The sequence below is a fragment of the Leptidea sinapis genome, chromosome 46, assembly GCF_905404315.1.
Source record: "Leptidea sinapis chromosome 46, ilLepSina1.1, whole genome shotgun sequence".
In the NCBI taxonomy this organism is placed as follows: Eukaryota; Metazoa; Arthropoda; class Insecta; order Lepidoptera; family Pieridae; genus Leptidea; species Leptidea sinapis.
This window is the reverse complement of record NC_066310.1, coordinates 4,938,971-4,966,314: the sequence shown is the minus strand read 5'-3', so window position 1 is coordinate 4,966,314 and position 27,344 is coordinate 4,938,971. Positions and strand designations below refer to the sequence as shown.

General features: G+C 36.3%; 1 protein-coding gene across 1 annotated transcript; it reads left to right on the top strand.

Annotated features, from left to right (window-relative positions):
• The first annotated feature begins 291 nt into the window (after positions 1 to 291).
• Positions 292 to 19,693, top strand: LOC126977967 (uncharacterized). The gene is made up of 12 exons (XM_050826685.1): positions 292 to 406; positions 5,271 to 5,418; positions 7,944 to 8,069; positions 8,742 to 8,829; positions 9,577 to 9,707; positions 10,862 to 11,088; positions 13,018 to 13,092; positions 14,766 to 14,800; positions 14,883 to 14,956; positions 15,609 to 15,754; positions 18,022 to 18,133; positions 18,206 to 19,693. The coding sequence occupies exons 1-12, from the start codon at positions 363 to 365 to the stop codon at positions 18,272 to 18,274; spliced, it is 1,275 nt and encodes a 424-aa protein (XP_050682642.1). The 5' UTR covers positions 292 to 362; the 3' UTR covers positions 18,275 to 19,693.
• The last annotated feature ends 7,651 nt before the right edge of the window (positions 19,694 to 27,344 follow it).

Below are 27,344 nucleotides of genomic sequence, written 5' to 3'. Positions count from 1 at the left end.
GGAAGACGCAGTGTTGGTAGGCCTCCCACAAGATGGACCGACGATCTAGTCTATATCGCCGGAATACGTTGAATGACTGCAGCTCAGGATCGATTGTCGTGGAGATCTTTGGGGTAGTCCTTTGTCCAGCAGTGGACATCTTCCGGCTGATGATGATGGGTAATACCAATCTCTTCTTACAATTTTCGGACGAAAAGGTAACTTACGCAAAAGTTATTATCGAATCAGATGTAATAAATAAACCCAAATAAATCAAGAGTTCATTGTTGTCACTGTGGCATTTGTTTCAGAAAGGGATATGGCCCTCTGGGAAATTCCGTAAATTCTTTTACATTGATAATTCTCTTTCGACGTCCACGAATATGACTAATGTTGTTTATTTGAGCAAACTACTATTTCGGTTGCGGTAAGTTTGATATGTACAAACAAATATTTATTTATTACAACAAAATACAATCAGTGTTGGGGTCTCCTTTTAAGCAAAGAGTTGCCTGTAGTAGGAGGCCCCGCTCTTCCATAGCAAAAACATAATAATGAGGTGTAATAATAGATAAGTTGACCTTAACATATACATAATTAATTAAGGGAAAAAAATCTACTAACAATAATAACATACTAAAAATTTATTTATTTGTAATCTAAACTTAGTGTGCTGTGTGTGTGTGGGTGTGTGTATGTATGTATGTGATTGTATGTATTGGTGAGTGTGTGTGTGTGTGGGTGTGTGTGTTACTTTGAAAGAAAACTTAAAGATTTAGTACGTAACTATAAGTAGGTTTTCTGTGTCTTCATAATTAAATGACCTTATCCACTCAATTATTATTTTCTTGCATTCATAGTATGATTTTTCATATATATTGTTTAGTTTATTTATTTTATTATACAGTAAGGCCGCACGTTTTTCACACTGTATACTTGCAAACGATGTTTTGGTGTGAGGTACATGAGCAACAGTGTGTTTAATTCTCTTATTTAGTAATGTACTATTATTATAAGGAATAGTTTTATGTATTTTTAGTACCGTATGTACTATATACAACTTTCTAACTGTTAATAAGTTACTGTCAGAATAGATGCTATGCGTGGGATGACGCCGTTTTTTAAAATACATAATTTTAATTAAAGCACGTTGCGCCCTTTCAAATTCTAAAAATTTGGATTTTGCTGCGCCTCCCCAGATAGGTATACAATATATGAGTATAGACTGGACTAACGCTACATTTATTTTATTCAGAAGATGCTTAGGCGTGTTTGTAGAATTTGAAGAATTTTCAGGAACAACGTGTCTTAAACTTCTGAAAATCCAGGTAAGTTTCCGAATTCTCTTAGTAAGTTGGTCAAGATGTGGGTACCAAGATAATCGCTGATCAATCACGATTCCTAAATATTTGGTGCTGGCAACTTTCCTTATAGTGCCCCACTATAAGGAAAGTTCACAAGTTTTACCATATATTATGTTATCACACTTATGAACTTACTTAACTGTATTCAGTGTTAATAAATTCATTTGTAACCAATTAGCTACATGTATTATTCCTGATTCAGCTTTTTCTCGAACCTCATTCCAAGAACTTCCGCTAAAGACAATAGCAGTATCATCAGCGTAAGATAGTATACGAGCACCTTCTATATTCATGTTGCAGAGGTCATTTATATAAATTAAAAAAAGGGTAGGACCTAGAACACTGCCCTGAGGAACCCCAAAAGATATTATCGCATCATCGCTTACATTCTCACCAACCCTTACTCTTTGTGTTCTGTGAGTGAGATAACTTCTAAATAATTTAAGCTGTGTTCCTCTTATTCCGATCTTCTCTAGTTTGTCTATAAGGTTTGGTATTGAGACGGTATCAAAGGCTTTTTTAAGGTCTAAGAATACAGAAATACATTTGTTACCTTTGTCTAATTGCTCTGTCACTAAAGTTGATAAAGAAGCTACTGCATCCTCTGTCGATTTACCTCGTCTAAACCCAAACTGGAATGGAGATAATATATTAAATTTATTTAAAAATTGTACCAACCTATTATTCAGTAGCTTTTCTATTATCTTTGAGATACACGGTAAAACAGATATAGGTCTATAGTTATTAATATCATCCTTATCCCCCCCTTTATGAATCGGTGTAATTATAGATCGCTTGAGGAGGTCAGGAAAAACACCTTTTTCAAAACATAAGTTAGCTAGATGAGTGATAACATGTACAACTTCATGACGTATGTGTTTCAAATAGCTCGTAGGTATGTTATCCCAACCCGCTGCACTAGACGACTTAAGACCAATTATAATTCTGTTTATCTCCTCTACGTCTGCCTCCAGTAAGATCATAGAATGTGGTATTGATTGATTATTGTCATTCTTTAAGGATTGCACAGAAGGTGGAATTTGTTGAGCCAGTTGTGTACCAATGTTAACAAAATAATCGTTTATGAAATTCACCGACTCTGATGCAGTATTTTTTATGTTGATTAATTCTGAGTTTGAATTATTAGAATATGTAATTAATTTAATATTTTTCCACAATAGTTTATTATTGCTTATGGAGTTAGCTAAAAGATCCCTTTCGTATTTCCTTTTAAGCTTTTTTATTAAATTATTACAATAATTTCGGTATCTAGTATAAGTTATTATAAGTATTACGTTGTGCGGTTCCTGACGACATTTTTTTTGTAATTTGTTTCTATTTTTTATGCAGCGTAATATACCCGAAGTTATCCATGGTTTTAAAGTACGTTTATTGTTTGGGATTCTTGTATTGGTGGTGTTAGTTAAAATTGATTCTGTTAACATATTAATCAGTTTATCAGTCAGTAGGTTTGGATCATGACAGAATAGTAATTGAGGTAAATTTTGATCTATTAGATATTTAAGGGCCTTATCATAATCTATGATTGTTTTGATTTTATGAGCATTATATTTTATTTTAAGTTTAGATAAACGTAAGAAGGTCGTAAAGTGGTCAGTAATAGAAGTATGGAGAATCGCTATATCTGCCGAAACATTCTTTTTATTAATTTTTAACATAAAATGATCTAAGCATGTTTTATCTCTGGTGGGTATTGTGTGTCCTGGGAGAAGCCCATGCGTTGCCAGCATATTAAGGTAGTTCAATCTATTCCTATGCTGTTGGGAAGATTCTGTGTCTTTATAAATAATATTAATATTTATATCGCCAGCTAGTACAATGTTTTTATGAGTTGTTAATGTACCAAGATGGGTACTTAGTGATTCTATAAAGGTATCAGTGTTAGTGTACGATGGGGAGCGATATATACATAAGATTGTATTATTCAATATGTCTACTTGCATACATGATGCTTGAGATAGCATGACTTCCTTGACTTTATGTCTGAGTTCTTCTTTAACATATTTCGCTACTCCATCGTTTTGGTTATTCTGCCATGTGGTATGATATGCACAGTAAGGTATGATATGCACAGTAAGTATATGTATTTAAATATGTATTTGTTTAATGTTTTTTCGATGCATGTTTTAATTAATTCAGTATTTCTATTCAAAGTTTTTCACTACGTTAGTTATTACTGAAGTGATTATTGCCAGCAGATTTTTGGGAATAATCAGTTTTGGATACTCACAAATAACATTTGAAAACAATATTTATGAACGATGCGGGACTCGAACCTGCGATCTTTCGCGTTGTGTGCGAGCGCTCTTTCCACTGAGCCAATCGGTCGAGTGACGTGTCTTTGATAAATTTTGTATGTCTTGTGGCTTCATCTACAGGATCTACTTTACAGTTGATAACCTGCTCAACCAATATTTTCATATTAGGAAATTGATTTGATATGTCGCCATATAAAAACTAAACAAGTTGTGATTTTTTGAAAGTGATAACCCTCACTTCTGGGCTTAATACACAAGTGAAATTTGAAAACATCATTCGTAAATTTTGTTCACTTTAGACCATAACATTTTTTTTTAGATTTGGATACATAGACAGTTTCAACCAAATGATATCTAAGGTACATGTTATATTATTGATGTTACCAGCCTATAAATAGTGATTTAGTTTTAATCAATCAGAACAGCACAGTCTACGAAACTACGCATAAATATTATGATGTGATTTAGTATATCTAACTGTGGAAACTCTTTTACAACCACCAACTGCTATTCCAATTATTACATTTCTTTCATTGATTTTTGGCCAGTATTCTTACGGCCTTACAAATAAAATTGGCATAAAGTTATAACTAAGCATAAACCAAGAATATGTAAAATGTTGGCAAATAGACATTTTGCTTACGAATGGTTTGTTCGCACGTATGTTTCCCGCGTTTATTTGCAAGGCAGCTTGTCATTCGGAAAACTTCAGAATTATCATTGTATTGACAGTGTTGTCAACGATATTGTAAAAAATTTGCATTTTCTTTGTTTATCATCAGTTATGTATATGTAACGGCCTTACAAATAAACTTAGTATATATACTTTATACTAAGTTTATTTGTAAGGCCGTTAGATTTTAAAGTATACTTAAAACCGGTCTAGCGAAATTCTCAATGAAAAGAGCGATTCACTCGATTGCATGAAACGTGCATTGATATATTAACAGTGACGGCTATAATCTTGTAAAAATCCGGAGATAGCCAAAATCGACTATGTTCTAAGCAAATGTTGGTTTTCAAATGTAGCCGGATTATACTTCGTCGCCAATCGCCTTTAGGTACGTATTATTTATAAGAGTCAAATCACTGCACGTTTCGTAGTAAATTAGATTTCAATTTTTACGTAGGCAGAACCGTCTCTTATTACGTAGTATTTCCTAAAACTTAAATATTTAATAAGGTCGAAACTACGAGTATTTATGGTACCATACAAAACAACTATGCTATTCCTCAATGTATCTAAGCCGTATTAATAAATAAGTTAATAATGTCTCACGAAAGTTTTAATAATTAAAAAAATCAAGTAGCTTAAATATACAGGCTTATAAGGTTTATATTATGTACGGTAAGTGTTTATATTATGTACTTTGATCTTTATAATATCTTATATGCTAGATAAACGAAGAAAAAGTAAAAAATTACAAATATGTATAAACGATTTCCTTGACTCGTATTTAAATGTTTAATTGATTAATATTTTTATATAGTATTAAGGACTTTTTTAATTTTACGTAAACTTTTTGCATTCAAATTTAAAATACCCGAATAGAAGAACACTGCTACGAATTTAAACTGTATTCGACGCAATAAATACATTTCATTCCATTGCTATAAATATTTTGAATAAGATTAAAGCAAATTTCAGAATTGAAAAATCCAAGGCGGCATCACTTCGCTTGTATATAACCAGCGAGGCTTATTTCTCCATCAAGCCACCAAATTCTGATGTGATTGAAACGATTCTCTTTGTGGTTCACGAGATGCCTGAAGCCGGAGTACTTCAGGGATTAGAAGTAGGTTCTAGTCAAGTACTGGATGATGAAGCTGAAGAAAGGACATCGACAAAATATTTATAACGTTCCCTTAAAATATTTTATAAAGCGTATCTAATAAATCAGGAATCAGCACACTACCAGTAGGAATCTTCCTTGCAGAGGACGACGCTGAGACCGGTACCGCAACAACGTTGACAGAAGCATCATTGCAGGCACTTTTCTATGGAAGGGGAGGGTAAAGGAGCGTACAGGTCACCTTATGTTAAGTGATCACCGTCGCTCACATTCTCTTGCAGCACCAGAGGAGTCACGGGAGCGTTGCCGGCTTTTACGAGCTTTTTTTGACCCATGTTCTAGAGTTTACCGTTGAATTTGGTAACACATCTGTTTTGTACATTTTCTGGTTCATATTGTATTAGCATATACAAGGAATAACAGAAAAAGATAGATCCCGAAATTTGGACGAAAGTATGGACGTTGTCAGTAGTGTGTGTTGTAAATTAGGGAGTTAAAGACCAAAACGAACTAGGCGCCAACTGGACAGATTGATTTACTATTAGTGTCAAGTGTCAATGTGTCAAAGTGCTTCATTACGCCTCCGCAATCCCGCCGTGACCACGATTCATGCAGTTGGATCGAAATATCGGCATCAAAGCAATAAAATATATATTGTGTGTACCCGTCATGATAATTACTTACAAGATCCCGAAATTATTAAGTTTTCGACGCAAACGAGGTCGGGAGCAGAAAAGTGATATAAATGCTGAATGCTTAAAAATAAACAATGGATTATAAATGTACCATAATCAATACATGCTTAGCTTACTTTGCAGATATCCGGTGGTATACTGGTAATAGTAATGTCACTCTACGCTTTAGTTCAGTGGCGTAGCGTAGTTCGGAGAGGCGGTCTACAGGCGTCATTTTTTCCTCTCTTATGTGGCGCGTTTGCAGATGGACTCTATTTTGTGAGTTATATTTATAACGTAATTCCACATATAAATAACAATGGCGAACGATGGACTTTTATGGGGCGTTGTATATGCTTTTACAACAAAAGATAATATTCAAAACAAATGTATTACGAAATTCAAAAGAATTCTTAAGAAACATTTGTGTGGTTACTATAAAATAAATGACTTTCTGACCGGTGATTGGAATAGTGTGACAGGCTATTAATTAATAAATTTATTGTACGATTTTACATTGTTACTATGTTTTTAAATAAAAAAAAATAACAATAAAACAAACGACTTCAAAAATACTATTCCAAAATAATAGATAAAATTCTAAAATATGAAATTAAAAAAAGAATTATCAAAATCGGTTCACCCAGTCGAAAGTTTTGAGGTAACAAACATAAAAAAAAATACCGACGAATTGAGTACGTCCTCTGTTTTTGAAGTCGGTTAAATAGAAGCCCGCTGAGTTTGTTGTGCCCGTTGTTCTCAGATCTGAGGCCATTTCATTTGGTATGGGGGGTAGTTTTTGACATTCAATGAGAGAATTTATATCCTATTTTGAATAAAAATATTTGAATTTCCCTTTTATATGGAAGAGGAACACAAACGAGCGTACGGTCATGGTGTTACGTGATGACTACCACCTACATTATTTTGCAAGACTCGAGGAATCACATGAGTATTGTCCCTTAAACACCGTGCAAGGAAGCTCATTCCAGTTTTGTCGTACGTGGAAGAAAGTTCCTTGAAAACCGCACTGTAGAAAACGCCGTACATCCAGATGGTGGTGATGGTATCCTAGTTTGTGGCGTGTCGTGCGAAGGCAGAATTCGGTGGCAGGAATCAGGTCAAACAGCTTTTAAGATCACTGCCCGTGATAGATGTGGTAGAGAATACACCATGAAGCGACGTCTCTACGGAACGCCTTGATATAGCCGTGCTTAAATAATACATTCCCTGCCAGTGGAATAGCTCTGCTTTGCACGCGGTCAACAGTTTAAACTCATGCTGGGTCGCACTAGACCAGAGATAAGATCAAGACTCAATATGTGGATGGACCTGCTCTTTGTAGAGCACCAGAATGTGTGCCTTGAAGTATTGCCGTGCTCTATTTTTGAGAGCCAGCTTGACCACCCAGCTAGATGACCGCAGAGTTTGGAAATCATTTTAGATTTCAAGATCCATATTCCGATGCTAGGCAAGGCATTCAGGAGAGTGTTGTCGTAGACCGGTGATACGACAAATAGTCGATTTCACTCATGCATGACCATGCATGGTAAATTTTTTTTCTTTCGCCGATCCGTGTAAGAATCTGACTAAGCAAATAAATCTGATATTAATGGAAGTATAACAGTACACCAGTACTGATTTTTTGCTGAAGAAATGAAGTGGCTATTCTGTCCCGGTAAACACCAATAATACTGGGCCTATGTACATACATAACATTATCAAGGCTAAGTTGAGAAGCACCAATTAAGATTTATTTCTTTAAATTTTGCTCTCAATGATCCTTATCCTTAATCCGTTTCTGTAGAATTTAAATGATATAATTATTTTCACTAAGCTAATATCCTACTGCAGGGAGCTTTGATATCAACAGTCCATGCCCTTGGAGCTGAAGCCGGTACTCTTGGAATGACTCTGTCTCTGTCCCAAACGGAAGAAGACGTTCTGAGAAGTATTTTATATACTGTGGTTGTTTTGAAGGTATGAACATTGATTTGTCGGAATGCTTTCATAGAGTAAAAGTATTATCTGATTATTAAACATTAGGGACTTTTAACCTTAGATTAATGATTGGTCTCCGCTGCGCTCCAACTAGATAGCGCAGGCATAGTCGTTAAATGCGGCTACTAAATACTATGCCAGTAGGCGTACTCGAGCCAATCTCGTGTGGTCTCGTGGCGAACAATGTGTGACGTTGACGTGCCACATGCTCTGTCAAACTTTGCTAATGATAATTGGAACTTAAATGCCGGGTAGTAAAACATTGTAAAAATAATACTACAAGAAATAAGAAAGAGACTGGGACCACATACTACCAATAAGTACTTATTTGTATTTTATTAATTTCAATGTAAAATAACGCGAATCGTATATAAGTTACAAAACATTGAAAGATGCCAATTGAGTGCTAAGATGCCACGCACACAAGCATATTTACAAATAGCCAATACACACTTGAATATAAAAATTGCAGCAGTAAAAAAGCTATTGTAGCTGTAGTGTAAAAGCTGTAGTAGTGCGGTATCTAGTTGTAGCGCAGCGGAGACTACTCCATAATCTAGACTTTTAACAATATTTACAATGCTTTTTATTGTGATTATATGTACTATAACTATGAATAATTATGTATATATATTTACTTGTTTCTCGCAGAGCGTACGAATTCTTTGGATGAACTGGAATCAATGTCAGCACGATGTATTTTTTGTTGACTGGTCGGAAATGGACTCAACTGCTTCAGGTACTAAATTACGGGAGACGATGAGATATCATGACGTCAAATGAACGCTTCACAGATTAAATATTTGTTCGCAACTTGCAATCACAAATGATACATTAAGTTTAAAATTAATAAAGAAATATTATAAATGTTCTGTTGTGTGTACACACACTTTTGCTAACAAAGTGTGTGTTCAGAAGAAACAAAAATTTTATCATTGTTAATATTTCAAATCAAATCCTTTTATTCATTTTTGAGCATTTCCCGCACGAGGGTAAAATTTTTACGGATGAAACGCAATAATAATAATATTAGCGTCACGAAGATGTGCAGCGTTTTTGTCGAAGAAGAAGGAAAGAGCGATTGAGACCGATCGAGAGAGAGTGAGAAAGGGCGAACGTAGCATGAAGCACAAAGCCATGGAGCGAGAATAGGGAGCAAACGAGTGAAAAAGATCGAGAGAAAGAGTGAGATAGAGCGAACGTCACATCACGCACAGTGCCATGGAGCGAGAGGTGGGAGAGAGCTAGTGAGAAAGATGGAGAGAGAGTAAGGGAGATCGAGAAATAATACACGCTATTGGTTGATGTATTCGTTTAGTAGTTAAATATTAGAACTTTAGATGGCAATTCTGTCGCCTAGTGTCGTGTGTAGTAAATGCTGATTTTTTTTAAATCCAAGACGGCCGCCATTAAAATTATAATTTCAACAATATGGATATCAACAAAATACAAAAACACAAGAATGTACTTTACTCCACATTTTTAGGTGAAGCAACATCAAGAGCTAACAGTTTGAACTGGAGGTCCGTGCTGTTGTCTAAGGAGTGGTTGGCGATGCAGACAAGACGTCGAGTGTCGCCACCAATGACCGTAGTGATGACTCTCCTACTGCTACAAGTAAGAGATATTTTTCAGGGCTTGTCCATATACAAAAAAAAATTTAAGGAAAAAACAACCGCCTTCAAAAACACTATTCCAAAACAATAGATAAAAAGTGCACCAAAAAGTATAAAAATAATTGCGTATTTTTATACAATCTAATTAATTAATGTTATTCTAGTTACGATTATTGTCATTTTTGGAATCATCGAAATCGGTTGGCGCGATATTGAGTTATTCATAAATTTATCATCCACTTTGCTATACGTATGTATATTAAAATTTAGGACTTTTATGCTTTTCTCATGGATTCCACTGTCAGATCTGGACCAAATTACAATGGGACCACTTGGTAAGAACCAGCTTTCAAATAAAAAAAGAATTATCAAAATCGGTTCGAAAGTTTTGAGGTAACAAACATAACAAAAAAATACCGATGAATTGAGAACCTCCTCCTTTTTTGATGTCGGTTAAAAACGAAGGTTAAGTTAAAAACGAAACGAAAGCCTGTTCATATTCGTTAATAAATTGAATTCAATTCAATTCCCTAAATGTAGACGTGGTGATCAGGTAGATAGTTAGGTTAGGTTATCCTGCTTAAGATCGGCAGGCCGTATGAGTCGTCACGCCAGCATTAATGAAGTCATCTACAGTGCATTTGCCGCTCTTAATATACTAGATGTTTTAGAGCCAAATGGTATTTCCCGCCGCGATGGCAAGCGTCCTGATGGAATGACGCTGGTGGCTTGGGCACGAGGAAGGGCGCTGGTGTGGGGCGCGACTTGCGTCGACACTCTGGCTCCTTCTCATATCCATGTTACGTTAGTTGTTGCTGGGGCTGCTGCTTCGACTGCCGAAGACAGCAAGCGTCGCAAATATGTCGGTCTCAGTGAGTCATAGATCTTTGTGCTGTTTGGTGTCGAGACACTTGGCCCGTGGGGCCGAGAGGCGCGGATCATGTACAAAGTACTATCTTCGAACCTCAATAAGGCTCCTGAAAACCCAAGTGCTGGATCAGCCTAGCTATCCAACGCGGAAATGCTGCCAGTATTCTTGGTACGCTTCCTTGATTGTTTTAATTTTATATAGTCATAGTATTGTAAATATAGTTATAAGATTTGTTTTGTTTGAATAAATTTAATTCTCCAAAAATTATACATTATTACCTACAGATCTTAGGCGGATGGCGTGTATATATTCCGAAGAGTCGAGGATACTACTGGGCATACGACGCAATTGTGTGGTGGTCTTCATATGGTGCACTGTTTGTCATTAATTGGATAAAATATAAAATATTTGGATATAATCCTACTGAAAAGATTTCAAAAATATGTACTGGCGTCAATATGTCACTGCTCGTCTTTCAGGAAGAATATTACGCGCACTATGTACACGGCAGGTAAGTTTTTGATATATTTTTGTTTCACGAAAGCGTTACGAACGAACGCTAGCGTTACGCTAACGGTGATTTCTTGACTTGGGGAATAAGCTGGTGAATGCGTGACGGGATCGTTACGAATGAACGCTAGTGTTACGCGAACGGTGATTTCTTGACTTGAGGAGTGAGCTGGTGAATGCGTGTCGAGGGCATTACGAACGAACGCTATGTTACGCGAATGGTGATTTCTTAACTTGTGGAGTAAGCTGTGAATGCGTGACGAGAGCGTTACGAACGAACGCTATGTGACGTGAACGAGGATTTCTTGACTTGGGGAGTGAGCTGGTGAATGCGTGACGAGAGCGTTACGAACGAACGCTATGTGACGTGAACGATGATTGCTTGACTTGGGGAGTGAGCTGGTGAATGCGTGACGAGAGCGTTACGAACGAACGCTATGTGACGTGAACGATGATTGCTTGACTTGGGGAGTGAGCTGGTGAATGCGTGACGAGAGCGTTACGAACGAACGCTATGTGACGTGAACGAGGATTTCTTGACTTGGGGAGTGAGCTGGTGAATGCGTGACGAGAGCGTTACGAACGAACGCTATGTGACGTGAACGATGATTGCTTGACTTGGGGAGTGAGCTGGTGAATGCGTGACGAGAGCGTTACGAACGAACGCTATGTGACGTGAACGATGATTGCTTGACTTGGGGAGTGAGCTGGTGAATGCGTGACGAGAGCGTTACGAACGAACGCTATGTGACGTGAACGATGATTGCTTGACTTGGGGAGTGAGCTGGTGAATGCGTGACGAGAGCGTTACGAACGAACGCTATGTGACGTGAACGATGATTGCTTGACTTGGGGAGTGAGCTGGTGAATGCGTGACGAGAGCGTTACGAACGAACGCTATGTGACGTGAACGATGATTGCTTGACTTGGGGAGTGAGCTGGTGAATGCGTGACGAGAGCGTTACGAACGAACGCTATGTGACGTGAACGATGATTGCTTGACTTGGGGAGTGAGCTGGTGAATGCGTGACGAGAGCGTTACGGACGAACGCTATGTGACGTGAACGATGATTGCTTGACTTGGGGAGTGAGCTGGTGAATGCGTGACGAGAGCGTTACGAACGAACGCTATGTGACGTGAACGATGATTGCTTGACTTGGGGAGTGAGCTGGTGAATGCGTGACGAGAGCGTTACGAACGAACGCTATGTGACGTGAACGATGATTGCTTGACTTGGGGAGTGAGCTGGTGAATGCGTGACGAGAGCGTTACGAACGAACGCTATGTGACGTGAACGATGATTGCTTGACTTGGGGAGTGAGCTGGTGAATGCGTGACGAGAGCGTTACGAACGAACGCTATGTGACGCGAACGATGATTTCTTGACTTGGGGAGTGAGCTGGTGAATGCGTGACGAGAGCGTTACGAACGAACGCTATGTGACGCGAACGATGATTTCTTGACTTGAGGAGTGAGCTGGTGAATGCGTGACGAGGGCATTACGAACAAACGCAAGCATTGCGCGAAATGTATTCTGATTTATTGATATTTCATTTCATTTCGTTCTTGAACAATTTTATAAATAAATATTTTGTTTTACTTCTATCGTGTGGTCTAGACCACACGATTGATTGTATTTTTAAAGACGTTGGACAGAATATGGGTAAGCTGATGATGTGTGATTATGGTAGAACTGTAGAGTAGAACTGGTATTTAAAGAGATTAGACCGACGATAAAAACTACGAGGTCCGCACTTTCTGTGGCATAATGGCCCGATAGTAATTAACCAATCACATCGCTCAAAATCATGGCATATTGTAAGTTCTTACACAAATTATTCCGCGTGTTCATATCATGTGGGTTTACTAAGCAGTAAATATTAAGGTGTTTTAAATTATTTTTTAACCTCTCTTTCTCTACACTTGCAGGGATGAATTAGATGGACTCGGAAAATTTTCAGGTTCTCTCACATTTTGTCGCATTGTGTGTGCAGCTCAGTTTAGGTAAATTTTTTTTTTTTTAAGTATGTGTATACTTATTATTGTTCGCATATAGTTTTTCACGCTATTATATTATGTTGGTAGAAAGACTAATATTGTATTAAAGAAGTTATTAATATTTATTTAATATTTATAACCAATAAAAATATTTTGTTACTATTAAACTCTTATTAAAAAATTATGTTAAACTCTGGTCTGGCGCACCCCAGTATCAGCTCGAACCATTTGACGGCGTGCAACGCAGTTCAGCTCGAATTGTCGGGGACCCAGTGTTGAGTGAAGGGCTTGATTACCTGGCGATACATAGATACGTCACTTCATTGTGTGTCTTCTATCGATTGCAGCTGCCGAATTATACCCTCGCACGACACGCCACAAATTAGGATATCATCCCCATCTGGATGTCTGACGGTCCTAAACAGTGCGGTTTTCAAGAAGCTTTCTTCCGCGTACTACAAAGCTGTGGAATGAGCTTCCTTGTGCAGTATTTCCGTGGCCGATACGTCATGGGTCAAGATCTAGGCCTACAATATCGAATCAGAAATGAGAAGATGCGTAGGAGAACCAAAGTCACTGACATAGTCCAAATGATTGCGAAACTGAAGTGGCAGTGGGCAAGGCTCATCATCGCGCGTGGAGATCTTTGCGGGAGGTCTTTGTCCAGCAGTGGACTACTTCCGGCTGAACTGATATATAGATATCTAATAAGCAGAATTTAAGTCGCAAACTGCAGGTAAGATGTTCAATTAGCTGGTAACGTTACCTCTTATATAGAATATAGAATAGTATAGAATAATACTAATAAGAAGAAAGAAATAAATGTTTCTGATGAAAATAATTATTACTACTCGGGCGAATCAACATGACACCTATCTCAAATGTTGCGTGTGCAAAAAAGTTTTTGTTTCCATTTTAATTTCTCGTTTTTTTACCAGTTTACTATTACGTGATATAATAATTAACGTTTTAATTTAACAATTTAACGACTAAACAAACTATGCTATCGCTACTGCCCGCGCAAGCCGACTGTCAAGATCGTGCGAGGTGTTAATAAGTACAAGTTATACAAATGAAGTTAAATTATTGTTTGACATTTCCCGGCGAATTGAGAATCTCTTATCGAAATCGAATAAAAAGAATAAACCATTTTGTTATACATTAGTTCATATGATATTGAGGCGTTATAGATAATTAGGTTGTAGTAGGTTGAATAATGAATTACCTTCCACAATATTTTAGAAGAGTCGATTATTATCATTAGATATTTATTAATAACTAGCTGACCCGACAAACGTTGTTCTATATATTATAATAAATAAAATAATATTTTTATATGAATTTGTCAATAATATATCATAACATCAAAAATTACTTCGTAAAATATGCACCCTGCTGATGCCTGTGTAATGAAATTGTTTCACAGCAGAACTGTCAAACTGTGCGTCAATAAATTCTCTCATAGAAATTATGCATGGACACATCAAAGGAAAAACAAATTTGTTGTTTTTATTTAATTTAGCAGCATTTTCATATTTAGTCACCTTTTAAACCTTCTCTGGACTTCCATAAATAATTCAAGACCAAAATTAGCCAAGCCGTTCTCGAGTTTTAGCGAGACTAACGAACAGCAATTCATTTTTATATATATAGATTAATCTATTTAATTTGTTTTACAGAGATGCGTACAAAAAATTATCAAACACGCAGCATAGTAAGTAAATTTACCTATCTATAGTTGGGATGCCTGAATTTATAAGTATATTTTTTAACCGATGTAATATTTTCTTTTTAAGCTTTACACCATCAAGACGATCCTGTTTCGAATAAAGTTATTCTTTCAAAGTTTATTGCAGCTTTTATAGAGAGGGTAAGTTCTATGTTTATTAAAATCGCCACTATTTGCTTGTTTAATTATTTGTCAACGTCAACCCATCGCCCCCTGCTCTGTTAAGCCGCGCACTACGAGCGCAAATTCGCAGTGCTAGACGGGACGCGACCGCGAAGTCACAACACTCCCGATAAAGAACCTGTGATTGGTCCGAAACTAGTCGGTACCCTACCTACACCGATTAATGGAGAGGGAAGGTGATTTAATAAAATATAGGTATACCGTCTCGGAAATTTTAGTAATTTCATGGTATATTCTATTAATTTTTTTTGGAACTGGAAAGATCATCTCAATAAGTTCTGAAACGAGTTTCAGATTATGCATCGACACAGATTTTGAAAATGGGCTTATAGGGTATAGGGCACCATATGAAACGCGAGTGGTGTGTGTTGAAAATCGGCGATAAAAATTAACTTAAAGCTAGATTTCCATTGATGGGAACGACCACCTCAGCAAGTTAACCTCATACTCGTTCGCAACGACTTATAAAAATAATATATGAAATATAGTAATTTCATTTATACATCTTGAACCTAACTTGTTATAAGAGAGATGTGAGTAGGTCCTTCATATTTAATCAGTTATTGCTTCTCATGCTTGATATGATGCTTAACGCTATTATTTACTTCAGGCCCTAGATGGACTGAATTGGGTTGCAAGAGAAAGAAGCTTAGCAGAAACACTTCTTAACATAGAGTTAATGAACACAGAGGGTTCAAACACGAGCTGGATGTTGTATGACGCCAGCAGCACTCCATCATGTTTTGATGTTACTTGGTAAGATCTCGCAAGTATTTTTTTTATGATAATAAGGGTCGAGAGCAGGACTTTCAGCTGATGGTAATTGATACGCCCGGCCCATTACAATGCAGTGCCGCTGAGGACTCTTGAAGAAACCAAAAATTCTATGCGGCACTACAACTGCGCCCGTCACCTTGAGACATAAGATGTTAAGTCTCATTTGCCAAGTAATTTGAATAGCTATGGCGCCCTTCAGACCGAAACACAGTAATGCTTACACTTTACTGCTTCACGGCAGAAATACGCGCCGTTGTAATACCTATAATCTAGCCGGCGTCCTGTGCAAAGGAGCAACCCACTGGCTAAGTAATCGCAATTATGATAATTAGTTAGGTATGAAATACTTCGGGATGCGAGGTTTTGCGGGATTAATAACCATAGATGAACGACAAAACATACAAACGCTACAATTCAAACGAACCTCCTTGCGTCGCACAGACGCTATGTGGAATCAGAGTTTAAAGCATAATATCTGTTCTAAACTTCAAAAGCCAGCAAGGCAAAGGCAAAGAACGTTGTCAAAGAATCACTCCCTGTGCTTATTTGAAATTTGGCTTTTTGGAAAGTAACCGCATACGAAACGAGCTTCATCATCTTCTTAATGGATGAAAAGTTTTTATATCAAATTAGTTTTGTTTAAAAACCAATTGTGTGGTTTTATGAAACCACGATGCAAGTAAAACTTTTTTTCAAAAATAACACATTAATATCACAATAATAATTGAAAGAAAAAAGTAATAGTTTTCTGGAGTGGTAGTGCCATGTTGGGTCCTAACTCCTAACGGACACAATCAAATTAGGCCGTCACGCCCGGAGAACTACCACTCTCTCTCTTGAAACCGGCGTGAAATAGGCGGCAGAATACAAATGGCAGCACGGATTAAAAATATACGGACGGTACCAGGCTTTGTAGTCCTGGAGAATCCGTTCCTGGGCGTCCACGATTAGGACCTGTACCTGATAGTGGATGCCCAGGCTGCCCCGCGTATTTTGGAGAGCGCAAACATGTGCTGACTCGGGGCAAACAGAGCAGGAGGCACAAACCTCCACATTAGCTGTGGACTTTTCGCCCAATATAATGTAATAAAGAAACCTTTGTACGATGTGGGGCTTGAACCCTTTAATTAGTTTATGCAATTCGACAAAAATTACGTACTTCGGCATAACCTGTACTAATGGTGGACGCACCAGATCAGTCATGAGTGCCCTACCACATAAGTAGACCTGCTCATTGTAGAGCGCTAAAATTTGCACCAGCTTCAAATATTTCTGTGTTCTATTAATGGCCTCCATACGACCGCAGAGGCAATCGCTCTAGATTGCGAAACCCAGGGGAAATGGAGTTGTTAACACGAAACTTGAGGTTGAAGAGAACTTCCGGGGATTAATTAAACAAGATAACTCACTATCACAATATCTAGTGTGACTTTAATTTTTATTTTGTTTTAATATTCGTTTAGAAATCGTTTTGATAGTCTATGAATTCTGCAAAACTTGGACCACCTTGACATTACTTTAGTCTAAAATTAAATGTTCATGAAATAGTAAATATTATAATCCTGGATTCACATAAGAAAAAGAGTAAATTTTCTTATTAACTTGAAACATAATAACTAAAGAGACCATTGTAGCATCGCCTCCATTACAAAAATATTACAGTCACACACTATATATAAATTTTTGTATAATAATACTAAAATAGTATATTATAATACTTACTAAGATTAAGGATTAATCTCCGCTACGCTCCAACTAGATACCGCATGCGTAGTCGAAAAGTGCGGCAACTAATACTACGCCGAAGGTGTCGTTCTCGAGCCAGTCACGAACAATGTGTGACGTTGACGTGCCACATGTTCTGTTAAACTTTGCTTATAAGTAAATGAAACTAAAATGCCGGGTTGCGTAGTAAAACTTTGTAAAAATAATACTACACGAAGTAAGAAAGACATTGGGATCAAAAACACCAGTAAGATTTTTGTATTTTATTTATTTCAATGTAAAATAACACGAAGCGTATTTTACAAACTATGAAAGATGACATTGAGAGTCAAGATGCCACACATACCAGCATCTAATAGTTGCCGTAATAAAAAAGCTTTTGCTCTAAGGTAGTGCGGTATCTAGTTGGAGCGCAGCGGAAAATAATCGTTCATCTAAGTAATACTACTAATAGTATATATAATATTGTTACTACGTATAATAGTATATTGCTGAAAAGTAATCTGCTTATATTTCAATAGGTGGGGTGAAGAGTGGACCTTAATAACGTTTGAAGCAATGCTGTTTGGATGTTTATCGAATGCATTCAATAGTTCACTAACGTCTGCTCTTACAACGATTCTCACGTGGCAGGTAATGTGACTAAATATTGTTATCCATAAAAAACTCAAATGTATGCTTAATATTAATTAAACTTTCTTTCAGATTGGAAAGAACATCCGAGATTGGCTTTCGTACAAGAATCTTATGAAGAAAATTAATGTTCAAATGTGAATGATGAACTTTTCTGTTAAATGTGTTATATTTTATTGCTTTTTGTGTGTAATATGTGGACAACGATCAGGTGAGAGTGAGCAGATTAAACTTATCGACGAAGAAACAGATATTCAATATGTCGATCGTGAATTTATATTTCGCCCGATTACGGCTGCAACAACAACGACCAAACCGAAAGGACCCAGAGGTCCACTTTTCAATTTTATTATTAATATATGTGAGGCTTTACTTGAAGACTTTCATAACTCCCGTATTCCTGGATTTATTGAAGCCCTTGGAAAGAGTTTGAAAGGCTCAGGCTTAGAAGATTCAATGAAACTTATTGTGAAGCGATTTTCTAGATTACTATTGAAATTATCCATGTTTTCTGGTCGACTAATAAAGACAAAAGTAAGGCAATTTCTCAACTTTATCACGAATGAAAAACCTCGAAGACACGATTTATTTGTAACTCTAAACGGATTGTTTGATATTTATAGGGACAATAAATTAGATGATTACATATTTGAAATGAAAAAGTATGGATATAAGCATAAGCGTCATATTTATTTGCCAACAAAAAAAATATTTAGAGATTTAATATTCCGTACAATTACTAAGCAAGATGATGAAACCAGAAAAATTATTGAATACCTTTTTAAACTGGCTGTAATTGAATACATGCAGGACCGACATAAAGACGATAAGAAAATTTAATTGAATAGCATAGGCAAAAATCATAAACTTTCTAATAGTTAAGCAGCTGGAATGTATTTCCAACATTCATTAATCTCTATATGTTTTATTATTGCTACAGTCATTGTTGTTTCTATTGAGAATGATATGATAAATCTAAAATCCAATAACAATATAAAGCAAGAGCCAGAAATTTTGCGAACAAATGAAATTTTTCCGACATTTATCAAACAATATTTGGATATACTTGGTTTATTTCCCGGGAAAAAAATAAAGAAATATTGCAAGATTTTATATAAGCAATTAAAAAAGTCTCGATATCCATATGCCAAGAAATTAGGTAGATATTCGAGAAGACTCTCAGAAATGTATCCAGAAGAAATTAAGGATGAATTACAAAGTCTAAGAAGTTACCTTGAAAAAAACTGGGTTACTAGAGATGATTTTTTCAATGCAATCGCCGAAGCTTTTACTTTGAGGGAAAAAATTATCTTCGATGATTATATACAGGACTTAAACAATTATGCACTTAATTATAAATTATTTATTAATGACGAAACAAGGAAACTGTTAAACGATATCATTATCGGAAGTGTTTTAAAGTTAAGTACAAAAACACAAAGTGAAATTGTACGGACATTAAATAAAGCTGTTAAAGAATTTAAAGCAATGTACAATGGATCTGTTTTTATAATTTAAGATTACTTTCAATAAACCTACTTCATCAATAACTTGAATTAAGTATTAGTATACAAATAAATGAATTAATTAATACAAATTTATATATTATTTATTTAAATTTGACTCTCTATCCATAAGATGCAGGGGTTGTAGCTGATGAGGTGATGCGACTTGTGCCGATCGTTCTCAAAGTCAAGCTAGTTCATTTAATGCTGGTGGCTTGTACATGTTTGTTCCACTTGGTTTATAGGCAACAGTTATATGAACACGTCTCAATATATGTATAGGAAATTAAAGCGCTGGTACTTAAATGGGTCAACGGATCTTATGCTGTGATTTTGCTGGATGGCAGGGAGTTTGTGAGCATTTATGCCGCTGCGATTAATAACAACTGAGACGTCTTATAAAACACCTGAGAGTTGTTTTTATGAAAGGCTTTGAGAAGTGACTTTGTGTCTTTTTGGCCTACGGTTTTCTCTTAGCTGAAAGTTTTGTAACCTAGACAAGTTATACAAATGATTTAAGTTTTCTTTATTGTTAGTTCTGCCAATATTTGCCTCTAAAACAATTCGACACGTGTTTCGCCTCCACACGAGGCATCCTCAGGACGTGTTGTCTCTAATATTGGCGGAATTAACACTAAAGAAAACTTAAATCATTTGTATAATTATGGATTTCCGCAAAGTAACGCCTTATTCAATAAATTTTCCAGACCAGTTATATAATTTTATAGTTGAGCACCCCATAAAACCGTACTAAGATACTTCTGCAACTTAAGGACGCGTTCTCAAAACAGAGAGGTATCGAATCGCACTACTACACTGACACCGCTCAAACACATACTACTTAAAGTCAATTGCGGGAATCAAATGAATTTGATACTTTAGCAAGTTTGAATTTTTTTTTAAATACCTATGTATTTTTGATAATTGGTTGATGTATTCGTTTAGTAGTTAAATATTAGAATTTTAGTGAGAAGTGCAGTAAACGCATTTTTTTTTAAATCCAAGATGGCCGCCGCGAAAAATTATGATTTCAACAATATGGGTATCGTATCCGGGGTTATCGAGGGTGCAGAGAACAATTAGATAGGTCTTTCAAAATAAAATTTTGAGATTTTTTAATTAAATTGGTAACGGTATGTGTTTTGTACATATTGTGAGTGAAAAGTCGAAACGTAAATATTTCTATATTTAGGGAATGAAGAATTAATTTAGCATGTGGGATATTGTTAGACAGGCCTTTTATAAGATAATTTAAGTTTATGAATGAATTCTAATTTTGACGATGTAAATGACACCCATGAAGAAAATTTTGTAGATAGGCGCCATCATGGATTTCGATTTAGGCCCGCTATTCGTTATTGTTGACCCCAAAATCCATGAAAATGACACCCATGAAGAGAAGTTGGTAATTTGCATAGGCGCCATCTTGGATTGCGATTTTGACCCGATATTCGTTATTAATGACCCCGAAAACCATGAAAATGACACCCATGAAGAGAAGTTGGTAAATTTCATCGGCGCCATCTTGGATTTCGATTTTGACCCGATATTCGTTATTGTTAACCCCGATAACCATGAAAATGACACCCATGAAGAGAAGTTGGTAAATTTCATCGGCGCCACCTTGGATTTTGATTTTGACCCGATATTCGTTATTGTTGACCCCGAAAACCATGAAAATGACACCCATGAAGAGAAGTTGGTAATTTGCATAGGTGCCATCTTGGATTTAGATTTTGACCCGATATTCGTTATTATTGACCCCGAAAACCATGAAAATGACACCCATGAAGAGAAGTTGGTAAATTTCAAAGGCGCCATCTTGGATTTCGATTTTGACCCGATATTCGTTATTGTTGACCCCGAAAACCATGAAAATTACACCCATGAAGAAAAGTTGCCAATTTTATAAGCGCCATCTTGGATTTCCATTAGACCTTATATTTAGAGATGAACTTATAAATCACAAATTCTTCAAAAAATACAGAAACATAATTTATTGAAAATCTGACTGCGTACAAAATATGTAAAGTATCAAAGACAGTATTGTATAGCTTATAAAAAATATTCATGTTCGTACAGCGATCTTTCCGAGTACGAACTGCTGCTTACAACCGACACAGACGGCGGCCGAGCACGGACTGAGGTTATTTCGATAGATCTTTCTGTGCAATGCGTACGGAGTGACAAAATAAAATAACCCTTAATACCACACTTTAAAGGTCATGCTTATCAGAAATATATATGAATTTTAGACGATTCATTTTTATTTTTTTCTGAGATTATTTATTAGATATTCATTAATTTGTTTCCCGTGTTTTTGAAAATATTATATCTGCTTTCCTTACATAATTTTTAAGAACCAAAATTGTGTAAGTGGTAGCAGAAAACTGATCCTGAATGAAGCCCCATTTCGTCAATTTTGTGTGAAGAGGTAACGGATAATCGTTTTTACCACATAAAATATCAAAATTTCAAAGCAAACATTTCCCGCTAATTGGAGATAAAGAAGGAATCTATTTGTAGCAATTTTTAGTTTTGTTAGACTTAGTTTAATTTCGTCACAAACTCTACCGAAAAATATGTTATTTTTGTCGGATTCGTAAACGCGTCCTTAAGCGGCACCTCCTTGAGATGGTGCAGTTAGAGTTGTAATTCCTTATGGAGCGAAATAGCATATTTAACACACCCCGGGTACAAAACTGGCCATAAACTTTTGCCTCATGCAGAATTATCCAGAAGCTATTTAAAGTGCGAGTATTTAGAGTACTTTTATACATAATGGGAAACTCAATTTTCAATAATGTTATGGTACCGCTAATACCTGCAGCAGATGGCTGTAGTGGTTTCTGTCGATATAAGCTGTGTAACACACTATCACTTTGTCATCTATCACTGTATCCTTGCCTAGAGAAGTAACAATAAGTTGAGCTCATATATTACTTTCCCTATATATTATTATACTCTTTGGTTGAGCTGTACAGAACTGGCTTGACATTTCTATTATACAATACAATTTTTTTATCACCAGTCTGGTGACAATTGGGTGTGATTTAAAGTACTTACATAATAATTAATAGCGAAATAAAGAGTATTTTCGTTTGTAATGTTCGTTTCTGGAAACGCTTTAATAAAAAAATATATGGCTTGCGTTAAAGCAGAAATCAGATGAAAACGGGAATTTGACATTTCACAGGTTAAGTAGTGTTTCAGCTATTTTTGATTTATGTGTTATAAAATGCTGGATTTTGAATTTACTTAGTGAAACGTTTATATTTGTTTCCGTATTTAAATAAATAAACTCGTATTATAGCCATTTTTTTTTAAATATAAATATTGTTTCATATTATTATGTCACAATTTTGTAATCGATACAATGAACATCGTAGTTAATATGACTACTTCAAATCAAATAGTTTTACCCAATATAATTAACAATTTATATTTTCGTAAAACTCTGGGTGAACTAAAAAATTTACATTTTTTTGTAGTTTCCCGGCGGATAAAAATTGAAATATGTCTGGGTGGTGGCTCTATATTGCCTACCTACAGAATTCTGCAAACAATTTTTAATAGTGTACAATAATATTACTCACCTAGGAATACGAACATCATGTAAATTAATATCTCAAAAATTAGTTTGGCCTTAATGAATATCGACATCGGGAAATGGATTAAAACTTGTAAAAATTGTCAGAAAAGCAAAATACAGCGACACACAGTCAGCAAAATCCAATGTTTTTGACGCCACCGATCGCTTTCAGCATTATACACATAGATATCGTTGGACCTCTACCTACCTCTGCTCAAGGACATCGTTATCTGATGCGTGAGTAACACAGAAAGTTTTTAGAACTGGCCAGTTAGAAACATTGCTAAAAACTTTTTTTCAATTTCAATTTTAGAACTCTTTGGTAACCTAATGTAGTATATTGCATTCATTTATCATTTGTTTTCGTGAATTAGCGGCAAATCTAAAACTCATGTTGTACGTGAAAATGAACCTAACGCGAGAAAATTTTCGGTCAATGATTTATTATGACTTTCGTTGTGGGCTAACTCAACAACAAAGCTATGATAGGCTGCGATTAGCATTTCTTAATAAAGCCCCATCCCGTGCCACTATTTACAATTGGTTTAACGCGTTTAAGCGTGGACGTAGCAATCTCAATGATGATCCGCGTGAGGGACGTCCTTTAACAGCGACTACTGAACATAACATCAGTGCTGTGCGACGCATGATAGAGGGAGATAAGAGAGTGACCTATCAGCAGATACGGGCAAGCCTAGGCATTGGTATGAGTCAAGTTAAAAAAAAAGACGTATAGTACTCGGGGACTGCCGCGGTAAAGCTATTGCATAGCATTTTTATCAACTTATGCAATTATAATTTATTTATTTATTTATGCAGTATTTTTTCCTTTGTTTTTTTTTCTTTGATATTAATTGAAGTTACACTTTTTGAGCGTGGTGACCGATAAGAAAATATTTTTTTTTCTTTTATTAAATAAATGAGAAGTTAATATTGATCAAAATATTTTTATTATCTTACAATACATGTAGGTTATTCAGGAATATTTATCATTGAAACTATGGGCTTATGGTAACAGAAATAAGAAACATAAGTTTCAGACTTGACATCTTCTAAATATCTGCAAAATACCGCGTCAATGGTGGTCCCATAATTTATTGTGGATTCTTGTGGATCATTCATTCATTTTCAAATTCAATATTTTCGAAAGAAAAGTTGTCAACCGCTCTGATTTTTTATCAGCGAAGTTGATGTTGAAATCGCCAGCCAAAATAAGTGGAAATTTATTACCATTTGTACCAAGTATTTTTGACCCTTCTTCAGTGTACTCCAGTTGCTCGGATTATTTTTTGGATACACTAAGTGATCCAAAAAAGTGAAAAGATAAAAAAAGTGAACTGATAAATTTATTTATCGTAGTTTTATATTTTAACACAAGATGGCACTCGTCTCCCATTGAGTGGACCACAACTGTCGACTGACACATTTTCATATTATTAATATTTCAGAGACAACAATGAAAACAAAAAAGTAATAATATTGAGGTTATTTTTGATAAAATTAATTTAGAAAAAAGCAAACGGGAAGTGAGTAAAATTTAACTTGCAAGATTACAGACAGACAACGGAACAAGTGAAACTAAATAAAAATATAAATAATAAAATAATACTTGGCATAATAATAAAAATTAAAAATAAAAAGAAATGAAAAAATATCAAGACGTACCCCAGGCTCGAACCTGGGACCTTCTGCACAAAAAGCATCGTGATAACCGCTGTTCCACGGCAACTGTAGTGACCGTGACGAAATATCTATATACATCTAGTATGGGGTTTGTTAGGATATTTTCGTTATGGAATTTCTGGGTTCAGTCTCCACGCTCAAGGCCCGCGATAGAAGCTATGCAATAGCTTAAAAATTACACGTATATTTAGGCGTCAGGAAGCTTTGTACCAAATGGATTCCCCATACTTTAACCGACGATCAGAAATACCTTCGCATGGACTGGTGTCGCCAAATGCCAAATAAGTTCAACGGCGGTGACTCAAATACTGTATTTGACATCGTCACAGGTGATGAAAGCTAGATATATTGCTACGAACCCGAAACCAAAAGACAATCACCTCAGTGGGTGTTTCCTTTCGAGGATCGGCCAACTATGGTAAAGAAAGGAAGAAGTCAAGAAAAAAAGATAATTGGTTTCTCCTCTTTCTTTGGTTGGACAGGTCAATTTGCGTCAATTGTGCTAGAAGATGGAAGGACAGTTACTGCAGACTGGTATGTCAATTGCTGTTTGCCTGTTATCTTGGAAAAAAATCGACAGCCGCGTCCTCGAAGCAGGATCCTCCTTCACTTTCGCTTCAGCGCACTCCGCAAAACGGACTGTTGAATTTTTGACTATGGCAGGTGTCGATAGAATGAGTCATTCGCCATACAGTCCTTACCTGGCACCCTGCGACTTTTATTTATTCCCAAGAAATAAAGATAAAATTCGAGGTATCCGCTTTATGAGCCCTGAAGATGTGGTGAAAGCGTACGAAAATGAGCCCTGAGGAAGAATAGGCCCACTGCTATTCTCAGTGGTTTCATCGAATGCGGCGATGTGTAGGAGGAACGGAGATTACTTCGAGAAACAATAAGAGTATTGGCAACTATCTACATTAATCCGTTTTTCATTTTCTAACATTTTCAGTGTTACCTAGGTAGCAATGATCGACAGACATACCAGATGGCCTGAGGCAATCCCTAGCGACAATATTACAGCAGAGACAATTGCAGATATCATCTACAATCACTGGATCGCACGATTTGGATGCCCAGCGACACTAACTAGTGATCAAGGTCGACAATTCAAAATCACTCTGTTTACCAGCTTCATGAAAAATATGGAAGTTAAACAGATACCAAGTACTGGCTATAACCCAAAGAGTAACGGAAAGGTAGAACGCTTTCATCGTTGCTTGAAGACAGCCCTTCGTTCAAGGTTAACAAACACCTGTTCATGGATCAATGAACTACCAACCGTATAACTAGGCCTAAGCGCAGTTCTACGATCGGACACAGGCGTTAGCGCCGCTGAACTAGCATACGGTTATTACCTTCGTCTACCAGGTGATTTCTTCGACATAAGCACACCAACACTATCTACCTCGTTGGATCATACCTACGTTGATAAATTACATACCCATATCGCAGCTAATAGATAAACCACACTCACCTACTTCACATCGTAATAACAAACACATATTTGTTCATCAAGACTTACATACATGCAGTCATGTGTTTATTAGAATAGATTCAGTAAAAACACCATTACAAGCACGATATGAAGGACCGTGTTATTACACGAAGCGGTAAAATTTTTACCATTCAGTTACCAGGTCGTCAAACAAACATTTCAATCGACCGTTTAAAACCTGCATATGTATTAAATGAAACTGAAGAAAACAACAATACATCATATGTACCACCTTTACCTGTTCAAGTTACCAATAACCTTCCCGATAGTATACCTTACCACTAATACCCAAGATAACAAGCTACCAGACCATACGAACAACTTGACGTCCCAGCCTATCACCAAAATGTCAAGGCAGGCCGACACACCAAGTTGCCGGTGCGTTTCACTTGAAGGGGACTCCTGTAACTGTCTGTACCTACAATAAATAACATCAATTAATATAAACGTCTAACATCTAATCTTTAACGTAATACCTTCGTAGAATTATAGATCGCAGAAATATAATTCGCGCATATTAGCTGTTAAAGCGTATGCCGAAAGACTCGTTCTTATAAGAACATATTATTATTATTTTATATACCGTAATATTAGCTCTGATAAGAATCATTAAATAAAGCTGTACATCAAGTCATAGAATCATGCAGATCACCAGTAGTCATCTCATCGAAGTACAAGCATCGTCACGTTCTCGCGAAGACCGCAGATATACTCACGTGACGTGATTACTACTATTCATTCAATTTTAATTAATGAGCCACAGCAGTGAGCGATCAATGACACCCGTCGATCGACCATCGACGCGAGAATGCACAGTGCCCGCTGGCCATTTCACTTCCGATAGCATTACTTTTAGAACGAGATAGAAGACATTATATTCAAATTCAAATTCAAATTCAAATTCAAATATTTTTATTCAAAATAGGATGTGAAATC